Source organism: Aotus nancymaae, unplaced genomic scaffold (assembly GCF_030222135.1).
Source record: "Aotus nancymaae isolate 86718 unplaced genomic scaffold, 86718_ANA_hifiasm-v0.15.2.pri h1tg000016l, whole genome shotgun sequence".
Lineage (NCBI taxonomy): Eukaryota > Metazoa > Chordata > Mammalia > Primates > Aotidae > Aotus > Aotus nancymaae.
In genome coordinates, this window is record NW_026988428.1 from 39,546,153 (window position 1) to 39,565,559 (window position 19,407).

At 48.0% G+C, this 19,407-nt stretch overlaps 3 protein-coding genes across 15 annotated transcripts in view; 2 read left to right on the forward strand and 1 right to left on the reverse strand.

Moving 5' to 3' along the window:
* DGKA (diacylglycerol kinase alpha) overlaps positions 1-8,890 on the forward strand; it is a 32,564-nt gene extending 23,674 nt beyond the window's left edge. For 8 of the 9 annotated variants that reach the window (XM_064377199.1, XM_064377198.1, XM_064377200.1 and 5 more), the window contains 2 exons: positions 3,535-3,595; positions 8,731-8,890. In XM_064377199.1, the coding sequence (XP_064233269.1) occupies positions 3,535-3,595; positions 8,731-8,819 (150 nt within the window). In that variant the 3' untranslated portion in view covers positions 8,820-8,890. Of the gene's footprint in view, positions 1-3,534; positions 4,888-8,730 lie in introns of those variants that run through there. The other variant, XM_021666053.2, reaches the window with a different exon arrangement.
* PMEL (premelanosome protein) lies at positions 2-11,271 on the reverse strand. Of its 2 annotated transcripts, none has more exons than XM_012450418.2 (11): positions 11,146-11,271; positions 7,118-7,228; positions 6,824-6,970; positions 4,411-4,545; positions 3,826-3,987; positions 2,852-3,574; positions 1,854-1,970; positions 1,527-1,611; positions 1,051-1,256; positions 861-969; positions 2-253 (listed from the first exon to the last, which is right to left on the reverse strand). In XM_012450418.2, exons 1-11 carry the CDS (start codon positions 11,219-11,221, stop codon positions 112-114), a joined length of 2,013 nt encoding a protein of 670 aa, XP_012305841.2. In that variant the 5' UTR covers positions 11,222-11,271; the 3' UTR covers positions 2-111. The 2 variants fall into 2 exon arrangements, with proteins under 2 accessions (XP_012305841.2, XP_012305842.2); XM_012450419.3 differs by having other exon boundaries at positions 861-948; positions 11,146-11,253.
* Positions 9,615-18,468, forward strand: CDK2 (cyclin dependent kinase 2). Of its 4 annotated transcripts, XM_064377204.1 has the most exons (9): positions 9,615-12,637; positions 13,365-13,442; positions 13,553-13,673; positions 14,020-14,103; positions 14,283-14,453; positions 14,977-15,078; positions 16,218-16,361; positions 16,664-16,867; positions 17,148-18,468. In XM_064377204.1, the coding sequence occupies exons 1-9, from the start codon at positions 12,522-12,524 to the stop codon at positions 17,250-17,252; spliced, it is 1,125 nt and encodes a 374-aa protein (XP_064233274.1). In that variant the 5' UTR covers positions 9,615-12,521; the 3' UTR covers positions 17,253-18,468. The 4 variants fall into 4 exon arrangements, with proteins under 4 accessions (XP_064233274.1, XP_064233275.1, XP_012305844.1 ...); XM_064377205.1 differs by lacking the exon at positions 16,218-16,361; XM_012450421.2 differs by lacking the exon at positions 14,020-14,103.
* Positions 18,469-19,407: the final 939 nt, after the last annotated feature.

Consider the following 19,407-nt stretch of genomic DNA (forward strand, 5'->3'; position numbering starts at 1 on the left):
ATCAGGTTCTGAGTATTTATTTCAGGTGATAGTAGTCTCCCAGGGAAGATGGGGGGGAAATATAGGTGTTTCTGTCAACCCCAGGAAAATTATGGCATCATACAGGAGTATTCAGACCTGCTGCCCACTGAGAAGTGGGCTGTTCTCACCAATGGGACAAGTGTGGAAGATGCGGGGTAGACGCAGCCAGTGAGTGCTGCTGTGTGACAGCTGGGGAACAGAGAAGGCTGACCCTTGCTTCATAAGTCTGCGCCTGATATTGGGAGAAGGGGTAAACCTGTTAGCAATGGACAAAGGTAGCCTGTCTGTGCTTCTCCAAAGAAGGAAACACACCCATATCCCAGTCTGATTAGCCTTGATCCTACCTCCTTCCCCTTCTCCTCACCTCCAGGGTTTACCCTCTCTTATTTCTGTAGTAACCTCTGTCCATTCCTCCCTCACCCCATAAGCTTTCCTGGCTGAGGACTATGCTACCCCAGGCCTAGCGGATCTGCCCATCTTGCTGGTAGAAAACCCAAACTGCCCCCATTCTCAATATTATTAACAATAGTCATTAATATCAATTATTACACTCCTGCTTCAGAGTCAGGTGTTTTACTCACATTGTTTCTAATCTTTATAACAGCCCCACAGGGCAAGTATTAGTTTACCTACTTTTCAGAGGCTTAGACAGGTTAAGCTACTTCCCCAAGGTCCCACAAGCAAGACGACAGCCCAAGTCTGTCTAACTTACAAGCCTGGGCTCTTTCCTGGACACCATGCTTCCTCAAAGGGAGAGGTGGTTCCTTCTCCCCTTGAGGAAGAGTAAAGGGTGATAACAACATATAAGGGGGTCTGAAACTGTGTGGTGAGGCCCTTACCTATATATCAGAGATGCAAGGACCACAGCCATCAACACCAGCAAGATGCCCACAAACAGGGGAGCCTGCCCAAGGCCTGCTTCTTGACCTGTGAGCAGAATCCCAGGCACTGCTTCAGTCAGTGTCTGCTCCTTGCCAGCTGGCCTCTACCCACTCCCTTCCTCATCTTAACTCTTGTCCAAGGACCTACCAGGCATGACAAGCTGGGTGCTGACCACTGCCAGGCTGTTGGCATCAGCCAGAGACACATTGAGGCAGTATGTCCCTGAGCCACCATTCAGTATCTGGTGCAAAACCAGCTGGCAGGCTGGACTGGGTGGCACAGGCTGGCACAGCCGCTGGGCAGGGGGATGGCACCCTGGCGATGAGATCTCCATGCAGGCTTCCTTGGGCAGCCTGAAAGAGGTGTCAGGATATATAAGGGTATCTGGGAAGGGACAATGAATGCCAGAGATCAGAGAAAGAAACAGTCAACCTGCCGGGCGTGGTGGCTCACGCCTGTAATCCCAGCTCTTTGGAAGGCTGAGGCAGGTGGATTACCTGAGGTCAGGAGTTCAAGACCAGTCTGACCAACATGGTGAAACCCCGTCTCAAATTTAAAAAAGAAAAGAAAAGAAAAGAAACAATCAACCCAAGAGTTATCAGTGCAACTAGTGGGATACTCACCCGCCTTGGCAGGACACAGTCAGCTCAAATGCATCCCCGTCACTGGATGGCACAGCCTGCAGAATCTCAGCATTTTCAATACCCTCTGCAGAGTTGTTGCAAGAGTATCAAGTTAGGATTCCTCTACCAGGCCTCCTCAAAAGCCCATAGACAGGAAAGCCCCAGGGCTGCTCCACCAATCCCATCCCTGTGCCTTCAAATGAGGATTCTGGCATTTGGGTATTCTTCCTATCTAGGTGAGTAATTCTTCCCAAGGTATGCTTCCACTGACCAGCCCTAGGCAGCATACAGCTGCCTCCATCAGCCCCGAGAGTAGGCAAGACTCACGGACAATGTCCAGGGTGACGGAAAAGGAACCATATCGATACAGAACACAATCCAGGGGGACTTGTCTCTTCACCAGCCTTAAGGTGTCTGTACCATCCAGCAGGGGGCTGAGGGAACCTGGCAGGAGAGGATTGAGGAGGCAAGATAGAGAGACAGATGACTCATCTGGAGGCAGAGGCCAACCAGGCATTTTGTCAGGTTGAACCAGAGTTACTGCATTCTGGAGTCACTGACTTGGAATCAGATAAGATCAGAATCTCATTCTATAGATAAGGAAATTGAGGCCCAGAAGAAGAAAATGACTCCTCCAGAGTCATACAGTTAGGTGGTGTTGGAGTTTTAAAAAATCCTCAAATGTTTATTACGCTCCACACTATGCCAGGTACTAGGATAGGCATTCAACGTATGTTAACTCATTTAAGCATCACTATTTCATTACTCTCTTTTTGCTTTGGGATGGGAATCCAGGGGTGGGAAATGGAAGGATCAGGATCTCAGAATCTGGGAAGGATTTCCGTGCATTTATGCTTGAACAGAAAATGAGCTATAAATATGTAAATGATCACAGTCTGTTCCTCACCAACCATACTCATCAGTAGAGAATCAATAAGCTCTTCCCTCATGGCCTAGGGGAAGACCTTGGTTTCCTGAACTTCAGATCTATTCCATGTCATTAAGAGATACTAGAGAGCTTCAGGCCGGGTGTGGTGGCTCACACCTGTAATCCCAGCACTTTGGGAGGCCAAGGTAGGTGGATCACTTGAGCTCAGGAGTTTGAGACCAGTCTGGCCAACATGGCAAAACTCCATCTCTACTTAAAAAAAAAAAAGAAAAAGAAAAAAGAGATACTGGAGGGCTTTATAGCCAGGCCAGTGAGAGCTCTGAGGGGACCATAGTGCTAAGCAAAGGATTGGGTAACATCTGAGTCCTGGGTGAGACTTTCAGAGTACAGTAGGGTAGCCCATATCCATGAACTTCATTCGCACTGGTCCTCTTACCTGTAATAGCTTCTGTAGGCATGATTGAGCTGGCATCTGGACCCTCAGGCTCAGGGGTAGGTAGCTCTCCAGCTGTGGTCTCTACCAACTCTGTAGTTGTTGCCTGTGCAGCTGTGGTTCCAGAAGGCTCTACAATTGACTCCTCTGCAGGTGTCATACCTGTAGCCTCTGGAGTTGACATCTCTGCCAGTGTGGTACCCATGACCTCTGAAACTGGCACCTTCTCAGGTGTCGTACCTGTGCTTTCTGCAGTTGGCATCTGCACAGGTGCAGTGCTTATGACTTCATTGGTTGGCACCTGCACAGCTGTGGTTCCAGAGGGCTCTGCAGTTGGCACCTGACCAGGTGTAGTACCCATGACTTCTGTAGTAGGCACTTGGCTAGCTGTGGTGTTAGGGGCTTCTGCAGTTGGCCTGTAACTATCTGTGGTGCCTGGAACTGGGGAGGAGCCACAGGAGGTGAGAGGAATGGCAGCCTGCAGGACCACCTGGGCAGTGACTGGGCCAGGCTCCAGGTAAGTGTGGGTGACCACAAGTGCCCGAGAGATCAGGGTTCCACTACTGTCTCCAAAGTCCCAAGTATAGGAGAGGTCAGCTTCAGCCAGATAGCCACTGGGGTCATGGAGCTGGAGGGCAAATGTCAGAGGCTGATTTCTCAAGAAGTGCTTGTTCTCTCCATCCAAGGCCTGCAGCTGGGACACGCTCACGGAGAAAGGCACCTGGTCTGGGATTGGAGCCAGAAAAGGTGAGAACCAGGCCTGAGCCACAGCTTCTCCTTTCACAGCCACACCCTCTAACCCCAAGCTGACTGGCTGGCCCTTCACTGGTGCTAAGCCTCATATTTCTCTGCCTAGGTCTTCCTAGCCCTTCCCCTTTAAGTTTGCACACCATTTCACCTTTCCCCTTTCCAGTTCATTCAAGTCTCCCTGCCTTCTCTTGCCCTATAACTGGCCTTGCCCCTTCCTAAACCCTTACCAGTAATGGTGAAGGCCAGGCTGGAATGAGCAAGAGGTACATAGCTCCGAGATCCCCGGCGATGGTAGACAGTCACTTCCATGGTGTGTGTGCCCAGCATTGCCCTGCCTGTCCCAATGCTCAGCCCAGACACTGGGCCCCCTAGAACTTGCCAGTATTGGCCTGAAGTTTTTGGAATGAAAAGCAAGGAAGAGAACATTATTAGTCAAAGGGAACTGAGGGACAGGCTTAGAAACAGGGCACTGGAGATGGGAGGTCAGGAGGTATGATTACTTCTGAGGGTGTTTAGAAGGTGGTGATATGGGGGGACAAGGAAGGGGTCCTAATGGGGCATTCCATGGGGTAGGACCACAATTGAGGAAGAGGATTCCTCTACTAGGCCTCTGGCACATTTCATAATGCCAGAAAGCATTATGATAGAGTTGAAGGGGACTAGGTGCTATGGAAGAGAAAGGATCCCAGAGGAAAATGAAGATTAGAGAAAATCACAGAAGTTAAAGGGGAAGGGGCAGCCAAAAGAAAGGTGATCAGGTAGAAAGAAGTGAACACAAGTATAGATGACAGGCCAAGAAGGGAGTCCCTCACCCCAGGTCTTCCAGACATAAACAAAGCTTCTCTTCTGAGACCAAGGGCCAGATGAGCAAGGTCCACCATCAGGGAAGATGCAGGCATCGTCAGGTTCCTGGGGATACACTGGCTGTCCTCCCCACACCTGGCTCCCTGAAAGGTAAATACAGAGTCACTCTTAAATCCTGGCATTCTTTTTTATATACCAAAACCCCTTAAGTTGCTCCCAGGGTATCAGAGAGGGACTCTGGGAGTATTCCATAGCTAGAAAATACATTCTTCATGGTATAACCATTTGGGGTGGTAGTTGGGGACTGAGGGTATGGAGACTACATTTGTTTTTTGAAGACAGGGTGTTACTCTGATGCCCAGACTGGAGTGCAGTGGCACGATCACAGCTCACTGCAGTGTCAACCTCCCAGGGTCAAGCAATCCTCCCATTTCAGCCTCCCAAGTAGCTGGGACTAAAGGTGTGTGCCACCATACTCAGATAATTTTATTTATTTTTTGTAGAGACAGGGTCTTGATATGTTGCCAGGGCTGGTCTCGAACTCCTGGGCTTAAGCAATCCTCCCACCTCAGCTCCCCAAAGTGCTGGGTTTACAGGCATGAGCCACCGTGCCTGGCCAGAAGCTATAATTTAATTGGCCAGGTGTGGTGGCTCACGGCTGTAAATCCAGCACTTTGGGAAGGTGAGGTGGGAGGATTGCTTGAGGCTAGGAATGCAAGACCAGCCTGATCAACATAGTAAGACCCTGTGTCTACAAAACACATTTTAAAAAAATTAGCCAGGTGAGGTGGTATGCACCTGAAGTTCCAGCTACTCCAGGGGCTGAGGAAGGAGGATCACTTCAGCTCAGGTTGAGGTAGCAATTAGCTATGGTCGTGCCACTGTACTCCAGCCTAGGAGACAGAAAAAGACCCTGACTCTAAAAAAATATAAATAAATAGAAGAAGAAAGAAAGAAAAGCAAAGAATATATATGTGTATATATATACACACACACATATCTATATATACACATATCAAAATATTTAGAGTGATTTGCTCTAGCTAGTGGAATAAAAATAACAGCACTAGGGGGCTGGGTGCAGTGGCTCACTCCTATAATCCCAGCACTTTGGGAGGCCGAGGCAGGTAGATCACGAGGTCAGGAGATCGAGACCATCCTGGCCAACATGGTGAAACCCTGTCTCTACTAAAAATACAAAAGAATTAGCCGGGCATGGTAGCACACACCTGTACACCTGAGGCTGAGGCGGGAGGATCGCTTGAACTGAGGAGGCAGAGGTTGCAGTGAACGAGATCCTGCCACTGCACTCCGGCCTGGGCAGCACAGCCAGAACCTGACTCTGTCTCAAAAAAAAGGAAATGGAGGCTGGGCGCAGTGGCTCACGCCTGTAATCCCAGCATTTTGGGAGGCCAAAGTGGCTGGATCATGAGGTCAGGAGATTGAGACCATCCTGGCTAACATGGTAAAACCCCGTCTCTACTAAAATAGAAAAAATTAGCCGGGCGTGGTGGCAGGCACCTGTAGTCCCAGCTACTCCGGAGGCTGAGGCAGGAGAATCGCTTGGACCCAGGAGGCGGAGTTTGCCATGAGCCAAGATCACACCACTACACTCCAGCCTGGCAACAGAGCAAGACTCTGTCTCAAAAAAAAAAAAAGAAAAGAAAGACAGAAAGAAATGGAAAAACAAAATAAGTAACTTGCCCAAGGTCACATATCAATGACAAGTTTAAATATAGGTCTTTTCAACTTCTAGGTCCCCCGAATTCTGCTGTCCTTTACTTTAGAAACTGTAATTTTATTTTGTTTGCTTTTTGAGACAGGGTCTCACTCTGTCACCCTGGCTGGAGTGCAGTGGCGTGATCATGCAGCCTTAGCCTCCCAGGCTCATGATCCTCCCACCTCAGACTCCTAAGTAGCAGGGACTACAGCTGTAATTTTCTTTTTCTGTGTTTTCTTTCTTTTCTTTCCTTTTCTTTTTGTTTTTTGAGATGGAGTCTTGCTTTGTTGCCAGGCTGGAGTGCAGTGGCTCGATCTCAGCTCACTGCAACCTCTACCTCCCGGGTTCAAGCGATTCTCCTGCCTCAGCTTCCTGAGTAGCTGGGATTACAGGCACGCACAACCATGTCCAGCTAATGTTTTGTATTTTTAGTAGAGATGGGGTTTCACCGTGTTGGGCAGGATGGGCTTGAACTCCTGACCTCAGGTGATCCACGGGCCTCAGCCTCCCAAAGTGCTGAGATTATAGGCGTGAGCCACCACGCCTGGCCTTTTATCTGTGTTTTCTAACTATAATGAGTATATATTACACATATAACTTGTTTTAAAAAGTAGAGGAGGAAGGAGCATTCTCTGGGCTCGTTGGGCATACCAAGGAAACTGAGCCCTAGGAATAAGGACCTAGAATAGAGAAGTACTCACCATTAATGATAGTATTGTTGACCCAGATAACCTGCCCATCTGGCAGTACCTTTTGGCTTCCAGGGAAGTTCAAGGCAATAGAGAAGGAGGCATTTGCACCAATCAGTGTAGGCCCATCATTACTGACCTTGAGGGACACTTGACCACCTGGGAAAGAAAGCTACATTAGCTGGGACTCCTGGGCTTCCCCTCCCTGTATATGTTTCCCCTCCTTATCTTCCCAAGCTACACTCAATGCAGGTCATCTTGCTTTTTTTCCGACCATGCCCTCCCCTGGAACTTCCAAGTTTCTACCTCTCCAGCAGTCAAGTCTCTGGGCTTCTGTCCACTCTGGATACAGCTGCCTATTCCAGTCTTTGGTTCTGAGTTGCCTTGAGACAGCAAGCCAGTCCTGGTTTCTGGGTCCTAAAAGGAATGTGCCATGAGGACTCTAGGATCCTTTCAGTTCCTTCTCAGGGATAACACTCTATTCATGTCGCCCCATTCATTCTCACATTCAAAGTGCATTTTAAAAACTCATTTATTTGGCCAGGCACAGTGGCTCACGCCTGTAATCCCAGCACTTTGGGAGGCCGAGGCAGGTGGATCACCTGAGGTCAGGAGTTCGAGCCTATCCTGCCCAACATGGTGAAATCCTGTCTCTACTAAAAATACAAAACATTAGCTGGGCATGGTGACATGCACCTGTAGTCCCAGCTACTCGGAGGCTGAGGCAGAAGAATAACTTGAACTCAAGAGGCAGAGGTTGCATTGAGCAAACATCACACCACTGCACTCCAGCCTGGCAACAGAGAGAGACTCCAACTCAAAAACAAACAAACAAAAAACACAAAAAAGCCCTCATTTATTTATTAATTTATTACTATTATTATTGAGATGGAGTCTCACTCTGCCACCCAGGCTGGAATGCAGTGGCATGATCTCGGCTCACTGCAGCCTCTGCTTCCCGGGCTCAAGGAATTCTTGTGCCTCAGCTTCCCAAGTAGCTGGGAATATAGGTGCCCACCACCACACCCAATTAATTTTTGTATTTTTAGTAGAGATAGAGTTTTGCCATGTTGGCCAGGCTAGTCTTGAACTCCTGAACTCAAGTGATCCATCCGCCTCAGCCTCCCAAAGTGCTGGGATTACAGGCATGAGCCACCGCGCCTGGCCTGTTTTGTTTTAAATTGAGACATAATTCACATACCATAAAATTTACTTTTGAACATGATCAAATTTGCATTTTAGAAAGATCACAATGGCAAGCAGTGAAAAGGATGGATTAGAGGCAGGCAGAGATTGGGGATGGGGACAGGGAAGACAAAAATTATTGTAACTGACCGAGAGAGGTCTGAGAAAAAAAGGATATGTTGGACCTCCATCTGCCCCACCCAGGTCCAACAACTATCAACACCCTGCCACATTTGCTTTCTTTATCCTTACTAGTTGTTTTTGTTTTGGCTAAAGTATTTAAAAGCAAATCCCAAACATCTTGTCATTTTAACCCTACAAATTTGGTATGTATCTATAACAAATATGAGTATTTTCTTGCATAAGCACAATGTCATTTCATGCTAGACAAAATTATCAAACCCAGTCCATATAAACTTTCATGAATATCTAGAAAAATGTCTTATGATTTTTTAAATCAGGATCCAAAATATAAGTACAATCTTTTAAGAGCCTTAGGTGGGTGGATGTGAACAGACTCTTTCCAGAACACATTAAGGAATATAGTAAAAGAAGAAGAAACTGCAGCACAGTGAGGGAAGTCAGATCAAGGAGAACTTCCTAGAAATCTGTGAGACTAAGCATCTAGGGAGAGAGGAGGGGATGGGATATGATGTATATATTTCAGCACAGCAGAAACTATCCTCACCCCATATTTCTTTTCTTTTCTTTTTCTTTTTTTTTTTTTGATACAGGGCTTTGCTCTCTCACCCAGGCTGGAGTGCAGTGGCACATTCATCACTCACTGCGGCCTCAAACTCCTAGGCTGAAGCCATCTTCCTGAGTAACCTCCCAAGTAGCTAGGATCACAGGTGTTCACCCCCAGGTCTAGCTAATTTTTTTACTTTTTGTAGAGACAGGGTCTCACTATGTTGCTCAGGCTGGTCTTGAACTCCTAGACTCAAGCAATACTATGGCCACAGCCTCCCAAAGTGCTAGGATTACAGGCGTGAGCCACCACAACTGGCCTCCTCATCTCCTTTTTTTTCTTTTCTTTTCTTTCTTTTTTTTTTTCTTGAGACAGAGTGTAGGGCTGTTGGCCCCACAGGGTTGTGGGGTGTCCCTTATGCTGTGCTGGGTGCAGGATCCAAGAAGTAAAGAGACAGGACACTGAAGAACTAGTGAAGAGCATCTGGACTCGGGGGGCCATGCCATCTATAAGCGGAGACAGACAAGGCCCCAGAATGCCCAGAAGCATCCGTATTTATTAGGTACAAGCAGGGGGCAGGGTCGTAAGTGAGGTTATTATCTATAGGCTTAGTAATAGGGCATACATAATCATGTGAGTCACAAGCAAGGGGGCCACCCCATTATGTCACCTGGGCAGAGAGATGGGTCATGCACAGTAGGGGATGGTGCCATGTGCAGTAGTAGAGGGTCGTGTACAGAAAAGGGGTTCACCCCCATTAGGTCACCGAGGCAAGGAGGTGGGCTGTGTGCAACAGGTGTCTTATGCAACACTTTTATCTGGGGGCTAGAGACTTCAAATAATTTCTAATAGAAGGATACTGTAAGCCAATGCAGTGGGAGCTGACAGACTTGTGCTCTTCTCTTAAGATATTTATGGGAGGATGATTTGAGCTAGCACAGAAGTGAAAAAAGACTGACAGGGTGTACAGCTGCCATGACTGGTCACACCAGAGGGGTTCTTTTCCCTTGGTTATTTCCAGGATCTTAGGCCTAAGGCCTACTTTTCACAAGAACTGAATGCAAGGTACTACAACTCCTTTATCAGGAGGAGAGGCTCTTGCTCCAAGCCTGCCATGCAGCCTATGCCCTTTCAGGCAGGGATGCCACTGCCTGGGTCTCTGGTTCTTGTCCTGGTCTGGCTGTTTTCCCATGTACTGCTTCTGTTTTGTAATTGCTCTAGGCATTCCTCCTACTACAAACTACTATATGGTTATATAGAAGAATTATATAAATCAGCACTAAATGTGTCAGTACAGCTCCAACTACGACACCTACATAATTATATAGAAAGATTATATGGAACTAAGTGTAATTGTATATATAAGCTAAATATAGCAAGCAGTAAGTTATACTTCAGGCACTAATTGTGCCTGGGGTCTGCACAGTTCTCCTTCCTTGGTAACCATGGTGGGTGTTACCCACACAGAGTCTTGCTCTGTTGCCCAGGCTGGAATGCAGTGGCACAATCTTGGCTCCCTGCAACCTCCGCCTCCCAGGTTCAAAGTTCAAGCGATTCTTGTGCCTCAGCCTCCCGAGTAGCTGGGATTACAGGCATGCACCACCATGCTAGCTAATTTTTGTATTTTCAGTAGAGATGGGGTTTCACATATTGGCCAGACTGGTCTTGAACTCTTGACCTCAAGTGATCCACCTGCCTCAGCCTCCCAAAGTGCTAGGATTACAGGTGTGAGCCACTTCGCTAGGACTCATCCCCTTTCTAATGTGTGCTGTAACCCTAGTTGACTCTGCTGGGGCAGCATCTGGATCATCTCATTGAGCATCCCACCACTAAAGCAGGAGAAGTCATAAGATACCCCATTCTTTCTCCACTTCCAACTCTCCCTCCTCAGAGCAGCACGAGACATTCCAGACCCTCTCACCACCCCCACCCCCGCCCCTTGCTCCTGTCACGAGGCCCAATCCCCCAGAGCCTTTTCATGTGATGCTCAGCTGAGACCCCTTTGCCTATCTCTCTCCCAGCCCCAGAACAAAAGTTCTGGGCTGTGTTCACCCGTACCCATCCCAAGGGGAGAAGACTGTATCTCCTTAGTCTTCTTACCCAATACCACATTTTCTGACTCCCCACTTTAAATCCCCCACCCCAAGAAACATTTCCTAAAAGAGTCTCCCACACATTTCATCCCTTTGGAGTCCCTGCTCCAGCTCGCTGCCAAGGAAGCCTCAGAATCAGTGCCACAGAGACCTTCTATCTTTCGCCCCTCCAAGCATATGAGACTATTTTCAGGCTCAATCCCAAATCTCCATGTAGGGAGGGAGCCCAGGTGCCCACAACCTCACAAATCAAATAAGTGGGAGAAGCCTGAAATATTGCCGGTATCTCCCATTAGGAGGAGAGAAACCAGAGCAGGGGAATTCATCCCCAAGTTCACACCTGCTCATGTCCACATATCCACACATACCTTTTGTAGCCCCCACAGCCAGCAAAGCACCTATCACAGCCAAATGGAGAAGGCACCTTTTCAGCAACAGATGCATTGTGTTCTTCCCTCCAGCAACCAAAGACACTGAGGGGCTGGGATAGGCCCCTATATAAGAAAAGGGTGCTCATTTGCATAACCCTTCCTCTTCTCCCTCAGAGAAGGCCTGGGGGGTGGGGGGAGCCGGAGGAGAGGAAAAAGAAAAAAAACTGACAAAGGGAACCTGGGCCCTAGACATTGCTTTCCCATTCTGCTATTCAATGACAGTTTCTGGTTTCACTGGGTCATTCTCATCTTGATACACTCTCGGGCAAGAGCTGACTGAAAGGCAGCTGCATAACACATACCAGACACAACAGTTCATCATGGGAGAGTGAATTAAACCAGGAACTTCTCAAATAGACAGAAATAAGGGCGGGCGCGGTGGCTCGTGCCTGTAATCCCAGCACTTTGAGAGGCTGAGGAGGGTGGATCACGAGGTCAGGAGTTCAAGACCAGCCTGGCCAACATGGAGAAATCCCGTCTCTAATAAAAATGCAAAATTAGCCGGGCATGGTGGCACACGTCTGTAACCCTAGCTACTCGGGAGGCTGAGGCAGGAGAATCGCTAGAACTCGGGAGGCAGAGGTTGCGGTGAGCCGAGATCGCGCCATTGCACTCCAGCCTGGGCAACAAGAGCGAAACTTCGTCTCAATAAAAAGGACAGAAACAGAACCCTGCACCCCAAAACAGAGACAGCGTCGGGGTAGGCTATGAGGCAGAGGCAACGACTCTTCTGAGGCCAAGGAATCCTTTACAACGAGATCCCTGACTTCCTGATTTTCAAAGGAGGCTCCTGGGCCAGGTGGAATTTAACCTTAGGTCGATACATATTTTCCCCAGGAGTGGTGGAAATAGTGAGTTAGAAATCAAGAAATCCGTACAGACTAGAAACATAGAAACTCGGACCCTAAGCAGGTACATGGGAAGAGTGTTCAGCCGCCCCACCGGGGAAGAAACTTGTCTAGCCGCCAAGAACCAAACTTGCCTGGGGCGGGGTCATTTGCGGGGAGGAGCTCTGGGCTCGCCCCCCGGCTCTGACGTTGACCAATAAGAAGGTCTGGGGGCGGAGCCAGGGAAACGCGGGAAGGTGGGGCGGGGCCTCTGGTGGCGGTCGGGAACTCGGGGGGAGGCGGCAACATTGTTTCAAGTTGGCCAAATTGACAAGAGCGAGAGGTATACTGCGTTCCATCCCGACGCGGGGCCACGGTACTGGGCCCTGTTTCCCCCTCCTCGGCCTCCGAGAGCCAGGGACCGCCTTCTGCAGGGTTCCCAGGCCCCCGCTCCAGGGCCGGGCAGACCCGACTCTCTGGCGCTTCATGGAGAACTTCCAAAAGGTGGAAAAGATCGGAGAGGGCACGTACGGAGTTGTGTACAAAGCCAGAAACAAGTTGACGGGAGAAGTGGTGGCGCTTAAGAAAATCCGCCTAGACACGTGAGTGGCCTCTGTACCTGGGACTCCTAAGGGGACCTCCTCGACTGTGCCCCCCAACCCCCCACAGGCGGGTAGCGGTCCAGGGACCGGAAGAGAGCAGGGACGGACTTCTTTAGAAGTAGAGGGGTGGGTTGGGGGCCTGTAGAAGGTAGAGAGTATAGGGTGGTGTAGAATCTATGGAAAACTTTCTTCTCAAACTGAGCCCTATGGTGCCCCCAAAATGTGCGACCACAGAGACTCGGGGAGAGAAAGGAAGCCTCTGAGATGAAGTCCAAGACTCTCCATGGAGTTGAGTTATGTGGTAACCGACTAGGAGCGCCTTTCTGAATGAAGAGCCCTCCTCACTGCCCCACCCTCACCTAAGAATTCTCTCCTCTTTCCAAAGAATGGCAGTTGAACCTCACTGGCCCTTCTGGGGAGGCTGGGTGCTACTCCTGCATTTTTAAATTTATTTTTTATTTTTCTCCCCCGTTACAGTCTCCCTGCTTTTCCTTCACCAGGCAGCTTTACTTACCTACCCCTGGGAAAAGAGGAGATAATGACCTTAATATGTCCAAAAGCCACACCCTGACTACCCAGGAATTAGCTCCTTCCAGCACCCTTTCTCTTCTCTCACTTTCCTAGGGGGTGCTGGGTGGTGCCTCCTTGGGGGAAAGAAATGACTGGGTGGGGGGAAAAGGAGTGTTTGTAACCATATTCCCATCTCTGCTTTCCCAACCTCTCCAAGTGAGACTGAGGGTGTGCCCAGTACTGCCATCCGAGAGATCTCTCTGCTTAAGGAGCTTAACCATCCTAATATTGTCAAGTAAGTATGTGTCTGAGAGTAGATCCAGTTGGAAAGAAGGATGAATTCTGTCTGTACAGTGTGGCCATTTCTCTCTCGCACCTCCATTTCCTTGACCTTTCCTTCTCTAGGCTGCTGGATGTCATTCACACAGAAAATAAACTCTACCTGGTTTTTGAATTTCTGCACCAAGATCTCAAGAAATTCATGGATGCCTCTGCTCTCACTGGCATTCCTCTTCCCCTCATCAAGGTAATGCTTCTCATCAGCTCCCCACTATCATGGACGTGTCTTGGGGGACTGATGGCAGGCAATTCCGGGTGATATTTTATGATCTTGGCCTTCTTCTGAGCCCTCATCTACTACACACACACACTCCCCTTCTTTTTGTGTCTCCTTCCCTGCTCATTATACTCATTAACCCTAGGGTTGGACTGAAGAATCAAAGTTGAAACTCTAGTGAGTCAACCTAGCAACTCAGGTGGGAGGTCAGATGAAACTCAGATAAATGGGATTTGAGAGCACCTGGTAAATTCCTCCAAAAAGCCCTTCTGTTTGGTGGAAGAACTAGCCAATGAGTCTCTATTATCTATTTTAGGGCTGGATTCTTCACTCTCAGAGCTACTATCAATCTATTAACAAACATTTATTCAATGCACAGCATATAGAAAAGGAATGCAAAGTTGAGTAAGACTTGGTCCTTATCCTCTCTGGGCTGACAGTTTAATGGGAGAAATACCTTGTAAATATGTAACTATAATCCAACATAGTAAAGGCCTTAGTAGAGCTTTAGGGGCGCAGAGCAAACCCAATCTGCTCATTGTGGTGAAGAAACACAGTCCTCTCTTTCTCCTTTGTCAGAGCTATCTGTTCCAGCTGCTCCAGGGCCTAGCTTTCTGCCATTCTCATCGGGTCCTACACCGAGACCTTAAGCCTCAGAATCTGCTTATAAACACAGAAGGGTCCATCAAGCTAGCAGACTTTGGACTAGCCAGAGCTTTTGGAGTCCCTGTTCGTACTTACACCCATGAGGTGAGTCCCTTTTTGCCTTTCTTCTCTGAGTTTCCCAAGAGGTGTAAACTAGGGCATTCACAAAGTTACTAAAAATATCTGGCCAACAGTTTCTTACTAGGTAGAAGTAATCTCTTGACATCCTAAAGAGTCTTAGGGTATGCGTGGAATTCATGCTGCGTTGCTAACTGGGCTCACGCCTGTAATACCAACACTTTGGGAGGCTGAGGTGGGATAATCACTTGAGCCCAGGAGTTCGAGACCATCATGAGCAACATAGCAAGACCCCATCTCTACAGAAATAAAAAATCAAATAAAATTATGATGACCGTTTGTCTCAAGTTTTTCCAGGAAGATCTCAAATTAGGGGTTCAGAAAATATGGTCTCCAAACTATGGACTGGAAATCAGTGGGGGGGCAAAGATGGAAGGAAGGAAAGTGCTTGTTAAGAGGCCAAGAGTTAGCAGAGTAGTGCTGAGGAACTGAGATATGGGACTCTTTGTACCCTATAAACCACCCCGCCCTCCCTATTCTTGTCCCTCAGGTGGTCACCCTGTGGTACCGAGCTCCTGAAATCCTCCTGGGCTGCAAATACTACTCCACAGCTGTGGACATCTGGAGCCTGGGCTGCATCTTTGCTGAGATGGTATGGAGGCTTGCCCAAGTTCCACCCAGCCCCCTTCTCCCCACATCCAAGAACAACAGAACTGTTTCTCGGCCCAGACCTATGATGCTTCTATCACAGGGTTCTCTTTCTAAAGTAGCACCAAGGGGAATGGTGGGGAAAGGATGCAACTGTTGCCCCAATATCAACCACAATGTTAGGATATCCAACAACAGCCTTAGTACCTAGTATGCATCTCTATCCCTGAAATGAGGTAAAACATTTCTGCAGCTGTTTTAACCGCAGTCTGCATATATTTGGGAGAATGATTCCATTTAGTGCCTCTTTTATTTCAGGGTTTCACTTCAAGGCCTGTAGACCTTGTTGTATGGTGCCAGGAATGTAGTGAAGCCAGTTGTGGTCCCTTTGTTCACACCCTTCATTTAAACCGCAGATTTAGATAGGGCGCAGTGGCTCATGCCTGTAATCCCAGCACTTTGGGAGGCTGAGGTGGGCAGGTCACCTGAGAACAGGAGTTCAAGACCAGCCTGGCTAACATGCTGAAACCTCATCTCTACAAAAAAATACAAAAATTAGCCGGGTATGGTGGCACAAACACCTGTAATCCCAGCTATTTGGGAGGCTGAGGCAGAAGAATCACTTGAACCTGGGAAACGGAGGTTGCAGTGAGATGAAATAGCGCCACTGCACTCCAGCCCAGGTGACAGAGCGAGACTCCATCTAAAAAAAAAAAAAAAAAAAGATTGGCCAGGCATGGTGGCTCACGCCTGTAATCCAAGCACTTTGGAGGCCAAGGTGGGTGGATCATCTGAGGTTGGGAGTTCAAGACCAGCCTGACCAACATAGTGAAACCCCGTCTTCATTAAAAAAAAAAAAAAAAAAAATTTAGATCATGTTCCCCTTCAACCTCTGGCTTTTCAGACTGAAGGATCCTTGAGGCCTGGCCTTATGTAGAAGCTCCCATCTCCTTCAATACAACAGTGCAGTGCAGTAGGCTTAGGCTTCAAATCAGCAATATATTTTATGGTCCTTTATCTGGGTTGTAACCAAGAGCTTAAAGACCCTTAGCCTATACATACGTAATGTGCATTTATCCCCCAGTGCATTACCTTACAATTGCCCATATTCCTCTCTCAATTCATCAAAAAATATTTGTTAAGCACCTAGTGTGTACCCAGCACTGTGCTAGGTGCTGTGGGGAACACAGAAGAAATGGAAGACAGAGTCTCTGCCCGCTGTGCTCCTATCTAGAAGTGGCTGCATCACAAGGTTGGGGGATGACCGCAGTGTCTACCCCACACCCCGTGAGTGGCTTGGGATCCCTTTGCTACATGTCAGTGGCACCCCAGACATTCACCCCCTCCCAGCCCCACCCAGCCTTGGGGATCTGCAAAGTCATGGTTGGGGGAAGGAAGGAGGGGTCAAGGAGACAGATGAAGGGACTTCTTTGTCTCACGTTCAGTGTGACCGACCCCATGAAAGGCCCTGGGGAGGGAGTCATGGGGCCCTACTGACCTTTCACTGCCTGTGGGAACTCCTTTGTATAGAGGACAGTTTTGACTGACGTCAATGTGGGTCTTGGTATTTCCTCTTTCCCCATTTTCAGGTGACTCGCCGGGCTCTATTCCCTGGAGATTCTGAGATTGACCAGCTCTTCCGGATCTTTCGGACTCTGGGGACCCCAGATGAGGTGGTGTGGCCAGGAGTTACTTCTATGCCTGATTACAAACCAAGTTTCCCCAAGTGGGCCCGACAAGATTTCAGTAAAGTTGTACCTCCCCTGGATGAAGATGGACGGAGCTTGTTATCGGTGAGAGTGGGCACCTGCTTCCCCTCATTCATTTCTCCCAGGGAAGGGATTTTACAGGGTGAAGGAAGGATGAGACCCTGAACTCTGGGCCTCAGTATTCCAGTTCCCTGATTCCTTCTTTCCCTGTTGGCATGCTGATTCAGATACAGGAGGATGGAAGTGAGAATTCTGCCTTGGGTAGAAGGAGTTCTGGTTTCCCGATTTCTGGGAACACTTGCTGCCCATTTAGTCCACTACCACATCATTGAAGTCAACATGCATCTCTCCCCTCTCCCTCTAGCAAATGCTGCACTATGACCCCAACAAGCGAATTTCGGCAAAGGCAGCCCTGGCTCACCCTTTCTTCCAGGATGTGACCAAGCCAGTACCCCATCTTCGACTCTGATGGCCTTCTCAAAGCCCCCAGCCCTAATTTCACCCTCTCCTCCAGTGTGGGCTTGACCTGGCTTGGCCTTGGGCTATTTGGACTCAGGTGGACTCAGGTGGGCCCTCTGATCTTGCCTTAAACACTCACCTTCCAGTCTTAGCCAGCCAACTCTGGGAATACAGGGGTGAACGAGAGGGACTGGTAAAAATGAAAGGAAGTTTCAGTATTAGATGCACTTGTTAGCCTCCACTATCCTTTCTCCCTTCTCCTAATTATTGCTAAAGAGGGTTGGTTTTTTTTTTTTTAAAAAAAAAAGCCTCCCTACACATTAGATTTGCCATACCAATCTTTGAATGCCCCATAATTATTATTTCCAGTGTTTGGGATGACCAGCCTCCTGCTGCCACAATTTTTGTAAAGGCCAAATGATAGCAGGGGACTAAGTTGGAGCTTTTGAGAACCAAGTAAAACAAAACCACAGAGAGGAGTCTATTTTAACGAATTCCTTTGAAAAAATAGATCCAATCAGTTTATACCCTCTATTTTAAAGAATTTCTTTGAAAAAATAGATCCAATCAGTTTATACCCTAGTTAGTGTTTTGCCTCACCTAATAGGCTGGGAGACTCAAGACTCAGCCCTGATGGGGCTGCAGAAGAAATGATTGGCCCCAGTCCCCATGTTTATCCCTTCTACCAGCATGAGGAGTCTGGGAGGCCCTGGGACAGGGATTGTGCTTCATACCAATCTATTATTTCACCGCGGCCTTATGAGGCAGGTGAGAGATGTTTGAATTTTTCTCTTCCTTTTAGTATTCTTAGTTCTTCAGTTGCCAGGGATTCCTGATCCCATTTTCCTCTGAAGTCTACCTTCTACCCCATAGGAGTGGAAGTTAGGGTTTAGGCATCATTTTGAGAATGCCGATACTTTTACAGGGCTGTGATTGAGTGAGGGCATTGGATAAAAATATTTCTTTAAAAGAAGGATGAACAATTATATTTATAGTTCAGGTTTTATCCAATAGTAGGGTTGGCTTTTTTTTTTTTTTTGTCAGAGTGGGTGGATTTGTTGCCATGTGCACCTTGGGGTTTTGTAATGACAGTGCTAAAAAAAAAAAGCATCTTTTCTTTTATGATTTTGTCTCTGTCACCCTTATCCTTGCGTGCTCCTGCTATTAACGTTACTTGTAATTTAGTTTGTAGTTCATTAAAAAAATGTACCTAGTTTTATAGTTCATCTCTTTCCTCATCTTATTTACTAAAAGAATGGTAGGAGACAGAATATGACTATGTATATGTGATCATTGATTCCAGACCCCTTTTCCTAATCTCTCTGTAGATGTCTACCCACCCTGCCCCATTTTGGCTAGTGCTGGTGATAAACAAAGCAGTTATTATTGTCCCTATTTATGGCTGGGGAAACTGAAACCTATATACTTCCTACTTCACTTTCTCCACACACCAACAAACCTACTTTCCCCCAGCCAACATACCACACACACACCCCACACATACAACACACACACTACATATGCATATACCACACACACACCACATATACACATACACACACCACACACGCACACACGCACATACAAAACGGCAAGAGAGCTCCCGGGGAATCTGCCTCTCGACACTGCATTTACCAGTAAGCTCGCCGTTTTTCTCCTTTCTGTTTCATATCACAAACAGCAAAGTTTTCCAAAGATTCTTTTATTTACATATACATACGATTCTGAAAAAGCGTCTCCAAGCTACCACTGCTTGTAGTTGCCATTGTCTCAGTCCACCAAAAACCATCTCAGACCGCCCGCGGGCCACCCCAAATACTCCTGTCCCCTGAAGCCTCACTAAAAGGAGGAAGCGCTGATGTCAGGGTTACTTAAATTCCCAGGCTCCGGATCCCTAGGAGAGGTATTTCCCTTTACGACGGCGCATTTGTCATAGAAGGCGGGGCACTACAGCCAGCCCCGCCAAGTCCAGGGGAGGGGCGAAGGTCAGCAGCGGCCTTCCTAAGGCTGCCTTCAACCCCGCCTTGCTGCCAGTCAAATCTTGTATTTTCGCAGTACTGGTTAAAGTTTCGCTTTGACCCGCCTCCATCACTCACCTGATTAGATGTTTATGAGTCAAAAGGCGGGGTCATGGGGTGTCGAGATTTTACTGGTGGATACATGCG